The sequence below is a fragment of the Wolffia australiana genome, chromosome 2 (genome assembly GCF_029677425.1).
Source record: "Wolffia australiana isolate 7733 chromosome 2, ASM2967742v1".
In the NCBI taxonomy this organism is placed as follows: Eukaryota; Viridiplantae; Streptophyta; class Magnoliopsida; order Alismatales; family Araceae; genus Wolffia; species Wolffia australiana.
The window spans coordinates 1,880,001-1,895,923 of NC_135836.1; the positions used below are offsets into that span (position 1 = coordinate 1,880,001).

The window sequence follows — 15,923 nt, forward strand, 5'->3', positions numbered from 1 at the left end:
ATAGTTAGATACATGTTGAAATAATTACAAACATACATAGATAAATAAGTTAAAATATATCGCAAGATATAAAATATATCGCGAGATAGATGGATAGCTAGACTAACGGAGAATTATAAAAACCAAGTGATAGTTGGATATATATGCGGCTAGTTAAATAAACTGTTTGGTGGATGGATAGATACAAAGTTAGATAAATCGAGAGGAAGATGGAAATATAGATAGACATATATATATGTATAGAAAAATAGACTGCTAGAGAGCGATAAATGTTAAGATTTAAAGAGTGTATGAAGAGTGATAGTTTTTAATCTACGGTTGAGCTGGGGAGCTGGAAGGGTTGACATTGAGCCCATTGGGAGGGAGGGAGAGGGAGAGAGAGAGATGACGAGTAAGATATTGAGGACGGTTAGATGGCAGACTGAGACGCATGAGTCTTGGTGGGAAGAAGAATACGATGAGAGAGCGAGCGAGAGAGAGCGAGAGAGAGAGCGAGCGAGAGAGAGAGAGAGCGAGATAGAGAGAGCGAGAGAGAGAGAGAGAGAGAGAGAGAGAGAGAGAGAGAGAGAGAGAGAGAGAGAGAGAGAGAGAGAGAGAGAGAGAGAGAGAGAGAGAGAGAGAGAGAGAGAGAGAGAGAGAGAGAGAGAGAGAGAGAGAGAGAGAGAGAGAGAGAGAGAGAGAGAGAGAGAGAGAGAGAGAGAGAGAGAGAGAGAGAGAGAGAGAGAGAGAGAGAGAGAGAGAGAGAGAGAGAGAGAGAGAGAGAGAGAGAGAGAGAGAGAGAGAGAGAGAGAGAGAGAGAGAGAGAGAGAGAGAGAGAGAGAGAGAGAGAGAGAGAGAGAGAGAGAGAGAGAGAGAGAGAGAGAGAGAGAGAGAGAGAGAGAGAGAGAGAGAGAGAGAGAGAGAGAGAGAGAGAGAGAGAGAGAGAGAGAGAGAGAGAGAGAGAGAGAGAGAGAGAGAGAGAGAGAGAGAGAGAGAGAGAGAGAGAGAGAGAGAGAGATAGCGAGGGAAAGAGAGAGAGAGAAAGGTAGCGAAGGAAAGAGAGAGAGGCAGATACAGAGAAAGAGAGAGGGAAAGATAGCGAGGGAAAGAGAGAGAGATACAGATACAGAGAAAGATAGAGGGAAAGACAAAGAGAGAGATACACGGAGAGAGAGGGAGAGAGAGGCTGAAAGAGACAGAGACAGCGAAATTGATAGCGAGAAAGAGATAGAGAGAAAGAGAAAGGAATAGAGAGGGAGAAAGAAATAGAGAGAGAAGGAGAAAGAGAGAGAGAGAGAAAGCGAGAAGACGAACGCGAAGCGGTGCTCACCTGCGCGGCCATGCGCGCCCACTTGTTACCAATCTTCGCATGCAGCTCGAGAATGAGCCGCTCCTCTTGCGGCGAGAAGGGCCCCTTCCTCAGGTTGGGCCGGAGATGGTTCGCCCACCGCAGCCTGCAGCTCTTCCCGCACCTCTGCAGCCCGCTGTTCCGCTGCACCGCGTTCCAGTTACCCTCTCCGTGTCTCTTAACGTACTCCACCAGTATTGCGTCCTCCGATGCCGTCCACGGCCCCTTCTTCATCCCCACTCTCTCTCCTCCTCCGCCGGAAGAACACGAAGAAGAAGGCGACCCCTTCGAAGCAGTGACCTTCTCCGCCGCGACGGCGCCATTGCAAGGCCCGTCCGGCATTAAGTCCAATTTCAACCTTTTCCTTTCACTGATCTAGAGAGATAGAGATAGAGAGAGATAGAGAGAGGTGTAGAGAGAGAGAAAGAGAGGAGAGGGAGAATTGGAGAGAAGAGGAAGGGGGGGGGGAGAAGAAGAGGAGGGGGCGGGGTGGGTGGCCACCCTTTTGCGCGAGAGAGACCTCCCGGGCTTTCCCCTTTTAACCCCCCCCCCATGGATATTTGAAGGCCAAGCTTCTATCTCGCGCCGGGCAAAACTCTCCCTCCTCTTTCACGCGTTTCTCTCTCTCTCTCTCTCTCTCTCTCTGTGTCTCGTTTTACCTCTATCTATCTATCTCTCTCTCCCCATGTCTCTCTCTATCTCAATCCCTGTCCCTCCCCGTCTATCTCTACATCTATCTATCTCTCTATCTATCTATCTATCTATCTATCTATCTATATATCTATCTATCTATCTATCTATCTCTCTATCTATCTATCTATCTATCTATCTATCTATATATCTATCTATCTATCTATCTATCTATCTCTGTTTCTCTCCCTGTCGTCTTCTCTCTCTCTCTCTTTCTCATTCTTCCCATCTCTCTCTATCTTAATCTCTCTCCTTCCCTGTCTCTCTCTACTTATATGTATATATATCTCTCTCTCCCTGTCGTATTTTCTGCCTCTCTCTCTCTCCCTCTCCCCATCTCTCTCTATCTTAATCTCTCTCCTTCCCTGTCTCTCTCTACTTATATGTATATATATCTCTCTCTCCCTGTCGTATTTTCTGCCTCTCTCTCTCTCCCTCTCCCCATCTCTCTCTCTCTCTATCTCAGTATCTCTCACTCCCCGGCTCTCTCTTCCTATGTCTATATCTCTTTCTCTCTGTCGTCTTCTCTCGTTGTCTCCCTCTCCCTATATCTCTCTCTATCTTCATCTCTCTCCCTCCCCGTCTGTTCCCTACCTATATCTATCTCTCTCTCTCCCTGTCGTCTTCTCTGTCTATCTCTCTCTCCCTCTCCCCATCTCTCTCTCTATCTCAATCTCTCTCCCTTCTCGCCTATCTCTAACCATATCTATCTCTCTCGATGTCATCTTCTCTCTCTCTCCCTCTCTGTTTCTCTCTCTCCCTACATCTCTCTCTCTCCTGCTCTCTGTATCTTTCTGTTTCTCTCTCCTTCCCCCTCTCTTTCTGCCTCTATCTCTCTCTCTCTCTCTCAACTTTCTCTTTATCTTTCTAGCTCTTCTTTGCTTTCTCTCTCTCTCTCTCTCTCTCTCTTATCCATGTTTGGCCGAAGGTAGAGATAAGAAACAGCTGCTGGCAGCATTGCTGAAGAAAAGAAGAGAATGCTAGAGAGACAGGTGGGATGAGTAAGAGAAGCTTAATTAGGGTTTGAGACGCCGGTTTTCCCGGGCACCACGTATAGTAATTTTCAAAAGGGTCGTATCAAGAACAGCGTGGCACCTCCCCATATAGGGTTTCTTGTGAAATTCCAAATATGCCCTTCATCATACTTTTATCCTCTTATCTTATTTTAGGTCATCCAGAGTCTTAGAAAGATTCTTGACACCAATTCTTGGGTAGTTTCTTTGTCAATGCGTTGACTCAATCTTATGTAAGTTTTGGCTTGATGAAAAATTGAATTGTCTTTCACCATTCATGAGTTGAAAAACATTTTCTTATTTTTTTAGGGTTAGGGTACGTTTAACAGATATTGTTAGTCTACCCATTCATTGTGATGCCTCCAAGGTCATAATTTTTCTTTTTAGTCTTAAAAATAAGGCTGAATTTTTGACATGGACGATGATCATTCTTTCTTAACACGTCATTTAAATATAATAATGGATAAGACTCGAACATGAAAGGATTTCTTTTAAATGTTTCAGTCTTCTCTTTTGGATTCTAAAAGCTTTATCAATGCAGTAACTTACGAAAGGAAAGAAGATTTTCACTGGAAAAGAGGTTCATGATTATCTACAGTTCTCGGGATACTTTGTGAAATTAAAAAATCTACTGTTTAAAGATGATTTTTAGATCTTCTCACGGTCTTGAAATAAAAAAAAAAAATCGTTTCAGGAATGTACACTTATAATTTCAAACAGTGGAAGTCAAACATGACAAAGTTTAATAAAAAAATTAGAAATGGGGCTCACAGCCCAAGGCAGCTTAGCTCTTGGCTGACGCATACAAACATCCTTTATTCACATGGTGGGGTCTCTGTCAACGAAAATAAGACGAAGTCTCTATTCAAGAAGAATCCAAAGTGACGTAGGATATGGGATGATAATAGAAAATAATAGAGGCCAGATGCAGGTGGGATACCGGTGACATCATTCACATAAATCAGTTACACTATGTTTGTTGTATATAGCGTTGTGTGCGTTAGTTAGAGAGAGAGAGGGAGAGAGATAGATAGATAGATAGATAGATAGATAGATAGATAGAGGAAAGTATGGCAGATGAGGAAAGGGAGGGAGAGAGATAGATAGATAGATAGAGGAAAGTATGGCAGATGAGGAAAGGGAGGGAGAGAGAGAGAGAGTGAGTGAGAGAGAGATGGTGAGATTGTGAGGAGAGTGGGGCAGATGAGGAGAGCGAGGGAGGGAGAGAGAGAGATGGCGAGATTGTAAGGAGAGTGGGACAGATGATGGGTAGTGAGAGAGAGGGAGAGAGAGAGAGATGGCGAGATTGTAAGGAGAGTGGGACAGATGATGGGTAGTGAGAGAGACAGAGATAGAAAGAGAGACAGAGACACAGAGAGTGAGATGGTGAGATAGTAAGGAGAGTGGGAAGAGCGGGACTGATGATGAATTGAGAGAGATACAGAGAGAGATAGAGGGAGAGAGACATACAGAGATGGTGAGAGAGACAGATAGAGATGGTGAGAGAGAAAGAGACAGAAAGAGAGAGCGATAGAAAGAGAGATAGATAGAGAGTGGGAGAGAGATATAGAGCGAGTGAGAGGCAGAGACAGAAAGAGAGAGACATAGAGGCAGAGAGAGAAAGAGAGAGAGATGGATAGACTGATTGATGGTTATACAGATTGAGAGATTGATGAATAGATGTAAGTTATGTATGATATGGGATGATAATAGAAATAATAATATAGGCCAGATGCATGTGGGATACCGGTGACATCAGTCGCATAAATCGGTTACGCTATGCTTGTTGTATATAGCGTTGTGTTAGTTAAAGAGAGAGAGAGGGAGAGAGGGAGAGAGGGAGAGAGGGAGAGAGGGAGAGAGAGGGAGAGAGGAGAGAGAGAGGGGGAGAAGGAGAGGGAGAGGGAGAAGGAGGGAGAGAGAGAGAGGGAGAGAGGGAGAGAGAGGGGAGAGGGGAGAGAGAGAGGGAGGGGAGAGGGAGAGAGGGAGAAGGAGGAGAGAGAGGGAGAGATGGAGAGAGAGAGAGGGAGAGAGGGAGAGAGAGAGGGGGAGAGGGAGGGAGAGAGAGAGAGAGAGGGAGAGAGGGAGAGAGAGAGAGGGAGAGAGAGAGAGAGAGAGAGAGAGAGGGAGAGAGGGAGATAGGGAGAGAGAGAGAGAGAGGGAGAGAGGGAGATAGGGAGAGAGGGAGACAGGGAGGGAGAAAGGGAGAGGGGGGGAGAGAGGGAGAGAGGGAGAGAGAGAGAGAGGGAGAGAGGGAGAGAGGGAGAGAGGGAGATAGGGAGAGAGAGAGGGAGAGAGGGAGAGAGAGGGAGAGAGGGAGTTGGGAGAGAGGGAGAGAGAGAGGGAGAGAGAGGGAGATAGGGAGAGAGGGAGAGAGGGAGAGAGGGAGAGAGAGAGAGAGAGAGAGAGAGAGAGAGAGAGAGAGAGAGAGAGAGAGAGAGAGAGAGAGAGAGAGAGAGAGAGAGAGAGAGAGAGAGAGAGACTATGAAACAAGGACAGTGATAGAGAGAAAGATAGTGTGTGAGATACAGAGGGAGAGAGAGACTACGAAGCAAGGACAGAGAGAGAGAGAGAGAAAGAATGTGTGTGAGATACAGAGGGAGAGAGAGACTATGAAACAAGGACAGAGAGAGAGAGAGGAAAAATGCGTGTGAGAGAGAAAGAAACAGGGAGTGACAGAGATAGAAAGAATGTGTGTGTGAGAGAGGGAGGAAGATAGAAAGAAACATAGAGAGACAGAGATAGAGAGAGGAGAGAGCGGCAGTGTATGAATGATGTTAGTAAAATGACTAAATTTTCAATGAAGCCACCTCTCTAGGCCTTGAGAGAGCGTAACTATTCCATTGACTCGCTAAAATACATGAGAAATAGTATCATTCCTTTAGGTAATGATTCACATTTACATATACATTAATGATTGCCCTTATATCTTGCATTTCATTAAGTATCCAATGTAACTATATTTCAGCCTATGGTTCTAGTCCTCAAAACCCAAGTCTTAACAATCAGAATGCCTTAATGAGTATATGTATGACCTACAATTAAATCATTCACATTATCAAAGTTATATGAAAATTTTAAAATAAATAGGTTCTCTTGTAAATAATTTTCAAAAAACCGATGAAAGTTGTGACTTTATCTACCTGAAAAATAGATTAACAAATACAGCACTGCAAAGCTACAGACAACATCATACAAAATGGTAAAATGGATTAATTTCTTAATCTATGGACAATTATATATATGTGTATAATTGCATATTTTAAAGCTATAAGTTACAAATCCCAATTTATGTGTGATTCACTTAATGATGGGATTATGACACTTATAACAATAAGTATGGTTATTTATTGTGTAGAGGATAAGCCTGTCTTAATTATAATGATGGGATTAATTAAGATAGGCTAAAGATGCTTTAATATCTCCTCTTCCTAAAAATAGGGGCCAGGTCCTTAGGTCATAAGGTAATTGACTTTTCTCCTGAGCATCCCATTACTCAGAGAGACTTCAGTGAGTCATTCGGTATTGATCCAAAAGGCCTCCCCTCATGCTTTTTCGATTCGACTATGAGAAGATGCGATGGATAGAGCTATGTTTTACATTGATTTACATTCACGTACGGTCTTCATCATCCTTGAGAATCGATGCAAGCCTCCTGCTGATCTAACAATGTATTCAATCAAGTGTGATACTTTTATATTTGTTCTATAAAATCAGTTTTATTCATGTAAAATAAATATTTTTTAAACAACTTTGAGATCGTAAAACCATAAACCGCCCAGCATGAATTTCATAGCCGTAGTATAATCATCGTACTAAATTATTTAATATCTTACTGGTTTTAAAACAAATAATATTAAATCACAAAATCTTTAATGGTGTAGGCTATAAAAAGATCAACCGATTGTTGAAACAAGCAGTTTCAAGGTTGATTAATTGGCACCCGCAAAAAATCAGGAATACAAGTCCATATAAAAAAATAATTTGGATGAGTAAGAGAAAATGACAATGTCTTTAGTTAACATGGCTTTTTAGCTGCTCGTATATAGACTAAAAGATCAGACGAAGAGGCAGTAAACTCAGCATTAGGGAAGATGATGAGATAAAAGGTGATGGGACCAACAAGAAGGTAAAGCAGACTAGACAAGTGGGATAGATAGATAGAGATCAAGCTTTAAGACCCGTGGTTCCTATAGAGGTTCATATGACAAATCACATCCTTGTCATGCTGGGGCTTATATATCATGCATACCCATATTGATCCATAGATTATCACAAGACTTCAAATATTGACTCTTGGAAGAGATACCTACCAGTTCTTCCAAAGATGAGACGTGAAGAAAAAATTACCCCTTGACATAACTTATCTTGAATGTGGTATGAGCCCAAATGTGTTTTTTGTGTTCAAGGGCTGTCGAATTGCCAACAATAATTTGGCTTCTTGGTTATTACAAAATATCAACAGTAGGATAGTGGTGAAAAGATCCAAAGTTTTAAAGAAAGCACAACCATACCATCTCTTAGAAGCCCCGGTTATAAATCAAAACTTATATTCTGCACTACAATAAGATAACACATTTTATTCTTGTGAACCCTAAATAACCAATTTCCCTCAAAGGCATGCATATTGATGACTCTAATTTGATGCTCGCATTCATACACATTTTGGCGATACTTTGAGGTCAGTATGCCAATATTATTTTCATTATAATGAAAATTTAGTTGATTGATTAATTGATCCATCGTGATAAATTTACATGATTTTTACATGATTCTTGTGAACCCTAAATTCTACACTTTTTATTCTGAATTTTACATGATTTACATGCATGCTAATTTAAGGCTGTGATTTTAAGAGGTAGAGCACGTTTTTGGGCTGAATTATTATCTTGACTGTCTGGTTTATATTCTCGGGCTGAATATAAATTTAAAGAAAAAGAGAGAAGAGAGAAATAAAATTGGGTTATGGCTGTAAAGCCCACTGACTGAGTGAGTTAGGCTCAACACCACTTAACGTAGACAACAACCGAGGAGCACCAATGCATATGTAGGCATAGTGCAACCAATGCAGCATGAGAGAAGAAGTGCATTAACGACCCACAATGGTCCCAATATAAGATGCGTGCGCATAGGGATGACAGTATTTTAATTCAATATTAAAATGGGTCAACATTTATATAGCATAGATTAATGTTAAAATTTTCTTACATGGGATTACCGTGTTTATCTTTTAAGTTTCAGCTCCGCGCTGGGCCGACAAGAGAAAAGATGGATTGCAGCCAAATAGGCTTCAACCTTAAGAAAAGATGAGATAAAAATGACTAGGGTTTGAGTTGACCAATCTGAAGTCTCATAAGCCCAAATTTAGGGGTTTATGTCTTTGTTTTGATTCATACTTAACCAAGAATATTTGTGAAAATATCCACTTAAATAATCTATAATTAACAAAGCTTAAGTAAGGGGTCGATCCATAGAGAGGTAGAAATCTAACTTCATATTTTTTTCTCAAGCTTAAAATGAAAGAAAATTATTTTAAAATATTTCTAGTAGTTTTCTTTGTATTTCTTCTTCAATTTAAATCATAGAAAATTATGTAAACTAACTCAGAAATCAAAAATAAATATTTTTAGAATATTTTGGAATTTAATTTACACCAAAACCCAATAGAAATATTAAAAACAAGAGTTAGAGATTTTTAAATAATTTTTTAGATGTTAAAATCATTGTAAATTGATTATACGAATTTTCTAGTTTTTTCTATTTTTTGGAATTTTTAAATGCAGAAAATACCTTTTCTGAATTTTACTGATTTTTAAATGATAAAAATAGAGAACTTACCTGCTCCTGCAATCACTGGAAGCTGTGATGGCGGCGGCGGCAGACCTGATGGGCCGGCGGGCCTAATGTGGCTTGTTCAGGGCTGGCCTTAGTGGGTTAGCCCACTAATGTTCAGCCCAATTTGGCTAAGTCAGGAGTTAACCAAATGGGTGAAACCCTATTGGGCTTCACCCAATGTAAGGTGAGAAGGGTTACATATAGCGTAAGAGATGGTGATTGGACAAAGATAGTGATCAAGATTATATAGAAGTAATTCAGGAAGACGAGATGATTAACTTACTAGTAATGGGCCATGATTGATTGAGTGGGAGCTAGAGCGAAGGATGGATGAAGACGAAGCTAATTTTAAAACTTGGGGCCTTAGGGTGAGACGAGAAGTACTTGATTTAGGGTTTAATAATTTAGAGCTTACTAACGTTGGGTTTAATTTAGTATTGGAAAAATGGGAAGATGAGATAGGACGAAGATGACAGTGTAGGACATGGTGATGGAGGTAATGAAATGAAGTATTGTAAGGAGTAAAAAGGAGAGATAGTGATGTCAGATGTCGTTGAGGACGATGTCCAGTTGGGTATCGAGACGTTGCTTTGATACAAAGATGATGCCAGAAGTCATCAGCGACGCCATCCAACAGATAGTTCCCCAAGGGGAATGTAACTACGTGATGCGATGAACCCTAGGCAGATGTATGTGAAGGCCCCGACTCTTGGGGATTCACCGAGCCTCAAGCTCCGGGATGGTGACCGATGATGGTGACGGAGACGGTGACCTTTGATGTGATACGACATGCTGAGATTGAATGGCTCGTGTTACACCACAAGGAGAGGAGGGCTGATCAGTAGAGCGGCACCATAAGGAGGTCACTTCAGTAACGGTAACTCGGTGAGCCTGGGCCACAATTTTCTATAGGCAACAAAGATATGTGTCGACGATGCAGAGTGGCGGCTGTATATCCTACGATGGCATGTACTTTGTGGCGGTGAACTAGCAGCGACATGTCATCCGACAATTGTCTCCCTCGAAGCTACTTTAGGAGACTGTAGCGGGGGACATAGTGTTGGGTTCTAGAGGCCTTGAGATGGATGAACAAAACAAAACGATGCGCAGCGGAAGACTCTTTGCGAATTGAACGACATCAACAAAAACATTGAAACGACGTACCTTGCACGAATCTCATTCATGATTTCTTCGATCCCGGAGTGAGACGAGTGGAGCTGCTCAAGTGTGCAGCCTCTAGACGTATCCACGCGATCCTCGGCGCGTCAGATCTCCTCCTTCTCGTTGACGAGCCCCGTTCTTTCTCCGTCGGCGTCGTTACGTCATCCCGATCACATCAGGGATGGAGAGGGGGTGTGGGGAGAGTGGAGAAGAAGGGGAAAGGCCCCTGAACAATTCTGGCCTGGGTGAATTTCGTTCTGGGCCTTCCCCTATTTATACTAAGTAGTTATTTTTCATAAAAACCCCCAAAACTTAAGTATATCTTCTAACATCCAAAAGATCATTTGCGTGTGACCCTCTAAGCACATGTATCAGTCTAGTTAACGACTCCAACGGCCCAATAACCTTTATTGGCCTTCCAAATTAATGAACTATATCATCATATAGATTAATTAATGTTGGATCGATTTAACCCAATCGATAAGTTGAGACTCCGACACGTGGGGTGCCAAGCTACACCTCGTGTCCTAGAAGATACAAAGGAGTGTGTATCGACTCACTCATGGAACCTGTTCATCATCGGTTACTGTGTATGCATAATCCCTCATCCACTTGATGCTTTTTGGACGACTTAGGGTATGGTTAACTGTCAAACCCTAATCGATCATCCGAGTTAGTACTGATGCATTCGGAAATCATCGGAAAACTCTTCTCCGATATTTCACTGCCTTGGCCAAGGACTTCGTTGCATCATCTTCCTTGAGCTGTCACCTCTTATAGTGAGGGTGGACGATCCCATCTTGACCACTCAATCGCCTTCGTGCACTTCTTGATGCAACCGAACTAAGACCGTTTAGAATCCCATGATTAGATACTCGTTGGCCATAGCCAAAGTACAACCGTCCGTCCATAAGACGTCTTTGGTGTCTCAGGTCTAAGGACCACTTACACAACCGTGACGTGAATCAAACTGATTGACAATTCGGTATAATACCATTCAGGGATTTGTACGGATCAATTCAGTGAACTCTTTCCACTAAAGAGCACCCACTATCTATCCTTAGTGTCACCACACTAATGGCTACGGGACCGGCCATACTCATCATATGAGTGAGGCTAGATAGGGCTATTCTATCCGGATACTTTGATGTCCTTCTCGCCTATCCTTTGAATAGGAATGTTTAGAACACATGCTTAAAGACTAGTGATCTCCGTATTACGATCTCATCATAATTCACTAAGTCTGATCATGTATTCATGGACTTCATTATGAGCATCACACGTGCACTATAATGAATATGTTCTATTAATGAATATGGAACGAGATGTGCAATGTGTGATTGGCTTGACGGCCACATATATTTCCATCACATAGGGCGGCGTAAAGGCGCAGTGGCATAGGGCGGCTGCATCAAGGTACCATCGAACGTCAGCGACGGAGATGTTTGGCGTTGATTCGATGATGAAGAAGGCTGTGAGCTAACTACTGGCGGACGGAGGTAGGCATCGGCAACGATGGTGGCGGTGGTTCATCCTAGGACGGCATGCACTTCGTGGCGGTGGACCAGCGGCCGCGGGTCATTCGGCGATTGCTCTCCTCCAAACTACTCTAGAGAACACTAGGCATGCAGGGGGTGCGTGTAGGCACGATAGTGTGCTTTGAGGTGAGCGCAGTGGTGAGGTCGGCGGCGGTGCAACTAGGCGCAGTGACGGGCTTGGAGGTGAGCGCAATAGCGAGGACGGCGGCACAACTAGGCGCGGTGATGGGCTCGGAGGCAAGCACAATGATGTGGACAACCGAGGCGCAGCTAGGCGTAGTGACAGGATTGGAGGCGAGTACAATGACATGGACGGTTGAGGCGCAGCTAGGCTCGGTGACGGCTCAGAGGCGAGTGCAGTGACGAGCACGACATCGATGCATGTAGGTGCAGCGATGGCTCGAAGGCAAACGCGGTGACGAGTACGTCATCGCATCGAGGCGCGGTGACGGCTCAGAGGCGAGCACAAGGACGAGGACGACGGCTGCGTAGGTAGGCGTGGCAACGGCACACCCGACATGACGTGGTGGTAGATTTGTTAGCCCAAGCAGACGGTTGCGGCTGCATGGCTGTAGGTGCGGTTGCGTGGCGACGATGATTGCAGCCTCGGTTGCCGGGCTGTGACTGCGCGGCTACGTGGCCGAGACGATGACTGCAGCTGCTTTGGCGGCTACGGCCACTACGGTCGACTGCGGGGGCTCCAGCGGCTGCAGCTGATATAGGCAACGGCTACTGCTCTGTCAGCTGCGGCCGTTGTGGGCGCTTGCGGTCGCTCGGATGGCTGAGACTGCTGCGGCGGCTACGGCCTGCTCCGACGGCTGCGGGCGCTCCAGTGCCTGCGACCACTGCGGGCGGCCGTGGCTGCTCTAGCGGCTGTGTCCGCTACGGGCGGATGGGCGGCTGTGACCGCTCTGGCGGCTGCAGTCGCTGCGGGTGGCTGTGGCCTATTCTCGCAATGGCGGCCGCGCCGGGCAGTTGGTTCTAGTCCGACCGCGGTGTAACAAACCCTGTAGATGGCGACGGCGGTGCCGGCGTTGGCAGCAGCAGAGACGGCAATGCCGGCGATGGTGGCGGCGGCACTCTAGTGAAGGCTGTGATGATGATTTCGAGGGCACTTTTGTAAATATTTCAAACTCTGAACTAATAAAAAAACTCCTAAAAAATAAAACTAAAAGAAACAGAGGACTACATTTTTCTCAATTCTTCTTTTTTCAGTTGGCTCTTTCTTTTCCTACAATGGACACCCCTCCACTCTTATAGGGGAAATATGGGCCTTCCCCATTAGAAAAAAGGAAGAAGGCCCAAAAGTTTAAAAGAGGGGGCCCAATTTAGGGGAAAAAATACAGATACACGCAGGGCGTGCGAAAAAAACATAGAAGATATGTCTCTAGGCTAGATGGTCCCCCATCATCTTCTAACCCTCGTCGGAGTGACGATGGCGACAATGGCATCGAGCGGAATAATTCTAGTGGTTCTCTCACATAACAGACGGGCTTGACCCGTACCAGAAAATTCACTCAAGCCGTACTTTTTGATATATAAGCTCTCACCTAAACTAACCCGAACGCCGGGTAACCGTTAGTGACAATTTGCCGATGGTCAACTAAACCTCTGCATCGTGAGCTGGCGAAATAGCCACAAGAATCGTGTGGCAGTCCACAACCAAGTACGCGTGAAAGAATACATCACGCGATCAGATACACAGAAGTTTGCATCGTGCAAGGCTTCCACAGTGGGCCGACTCAAGTGGAGGATCTGGTGCACGGTCGTCAGTGGGGCCGGTTAGGGGAGTTCGTTGGAGTGACGTCGTATTGGGGAGTGGTGTTGGTGAGTTCCAACCGGTGGAGCGATCGAGGAGTCGTACAATGATGCAAATGGAATGGTGCGACGGGAGGACTAGATATATAGTCAACGCCAAAAGATGCACTCGCCTGAGGAACACCGGTTCGGCATGGCGTAGGGTCTTCATCTGGATTTCCTGGCGCAACTGACTCTTATGGCATGCACACAAGGGGAACGCGTCCCTTTTCGATGTTCAAGAAACTCTGGTGGTGCAAAGATCCCATTTTTCTTTCCCTTCCCCTTCACCTGTTCTTCCTCCCTCTTCTCCCCTCTTCCATCTCGGTGAGACCAAGAGTAGAACACAAATAAAACTCACAATAAACTTCTGGTCTGGCGCTAGGGCACAATGGTGCCCCCTTATATAGAAGCACAATGGCCCTTAGTATGGGCAAGGGAGACCTTAGTAAGGGCACAAATGCCCTTACTAAGAGAGGGGAGGGGTCTTTTACAGGGGACCCGCCTTAATACAAAATTAAAATATTTTGACAAGTCGACGACGTGAACATGACAACATGAAAACACAATGTGAATAATGACAGACACGAACATGACACGACGACAAACACAAACACGTGAACACGATAAAATGATGAAGGGGGTATGAAATCAAAATGCGGGAAAGATACGGATCTGCTTTCAACCGGGATATTTGAAATGGCATGTCTTCACTGACACCTTGGCGTGCCGGTAGGGCTGGACGTGAACCGACGGGGCTGTTGATGACGCCAATGGTGGCTCCGAAGACGTCTGCCATGGAGCGGGCTGGCGTGCTCCATCAGATAGTGGTTATGTTTTCTTAAATGAAAAGAAAGAGAACACATGATGAGAATTTAACAGTCAAGATGATACAAGAGGCAGACCGTACGATGATAGATAGGGATAATGATGGATTAGGATGGATGGGTGATAGATGGGAGTGATAAATGATCTATCTCAATGTGTTGAAGAAGAATCAATGTAAATCAAGACACTAACGTTGGATACCTATCTTCTATCAGGATCAAGGCATCTTCGTTATACATATCAGCCTCCCCCTCGTCTCTTCTGACCCTCTCCAAGCAGAAAAGACATGAAGAATAACCTTGATACACCTTCAAAACTTCACTTTCTCTCGATCTGCCTCTCCATACAAAGTGAGCTTAAAGATAATTTTTACAACTATATGGTTGGATAGAGGACATAATATTAAGCTGTCCTTAAAACTTTAGCTCAATCAGAGTTCTAGATCATCAGATATCAAGTTTAAAAGTTGGAAAATTCTTAGGAGTTGATTTAATCAAAATATTTCTCTCTCCTCGTCTTTGTTAGTGCCGTCATGTCATTTTGTTAGAGTTGTGTCTCCTCATGGAATTTAATGCAATGATTAGCTCATATTATTCCTCGTCATCCATGATCGACGGCTATTGTCATGCCATGTGTCGCATCTAGAAAAATAAAAAATCAACACATAAAAATTTAACCTTGAAAATGTACTATTTAATATGTATGTCCCAATTGACACGGCAGTGTGTTAGTGGGTGTGAAGTCAACATGCTCCTCCTTAAAGGCAAATGATAGGGTGACACATGTGCGCCGTGTGTACACATGGCACCATGGGTCTCGTGACCCATGGGTTCAGCCAAAACTCTTGACTTGTCAAATGAGTTAGCATGAAGGGGAGAGAGAGAGAGAGAGAGAGAGAGAGAGAGAGAGAGAGAGAGAGAGAGAGAGAGAGAGAGAGAGAGAGAGAGAGAGAGAGAGAGAGAGAGAGAGAGAGAGAGAGAGAGAGAGAGAGAGAGAGAGGATATAAGCTAGCAGGAGGGAGAGAGCCATTACAAAAAGGAGGGACATAGAGAAGAGTGATAGAGTGAGAGGGAGAGAGAGGAGCGAGCAACTCCATAGAGACAAAGGACCTTTGCTCCGAGTGAGAGAGAAGTTCAATAATCTGCATAGAGAGGAGCAAGAGATGATAAATCTATTTTTTAAAAAAATATTTTTTAAAAATTTGCACACAACTGCACATTTGCATTGCACAAGCATCTGTGCGGTATCCGACGCCATTATTGTCTCACATGCACAGTTCTAATTTTCAAACCACACCGCACATCACAACAAAGTTGAACTCGTCGCACGAAAAGACCTTCTCTACTTAGAGCTGGCCAGAAGCATTAATCTGCTCAAGATCCAAGACCAAGCACCGTCAAACAACCCGAGGCTGGGCGGAGCTCTTGACCGCTTACGGTCCAAGATCAGCCTCCGTAGAAAAATCCAGGCCTTACGCAAAACCATTAACCACTCATAGTGCAAAAGCAACAACCGTCTAAGTTCCATACACGAGAAGAAACTGGTAAAAAGCCCTGTATTAGCAGGTCAAACCGGTCCTCGGTCCAAAATGTCCAACCCTAAACCCGAGGCTGGGCGGAGCGCTTAAGTGCTCACTGTCTAAGAGCAGCCTCAGTCTAACAATCCGACGCCTACGCAAAACCATTAATCACTCACGGTCCAAGAGTAACAACCCTCTAAGTTCCATACACGGGA

General features: G+C 44.3%; 1 protein-coding gene across 2 annotated transcripts in view; it reads right to left on the reverse strand.

Moving 5' to 3' along the window:
* Positions 1–1,828, reverse strand: part of LOC144714806 (transcription factor MYB101-like) — an 8,323-nt gene extending 6,495 nt beyond the window's left edge. The window contains exon 1 of one of the 2 annotated variants that reach the window (XM_078589602.1): positions 1,310–1,825. In XM_078589602.1, the coding sequence (XP_078445728.1) occupies positions 1,310–1,669 (360 nt within the window). In that variant the 5' untranslated portion in view covers positions 1,670–1,825. Of the gene's footprint in view, positions 1–1,309 lie in introns of both variants that reach the window. The other variant, XM_078589605.1, reaches the window with a different exon arrangement.
* Positions 1,829–15,923: the final 14,095 nt, after the last annotated feature.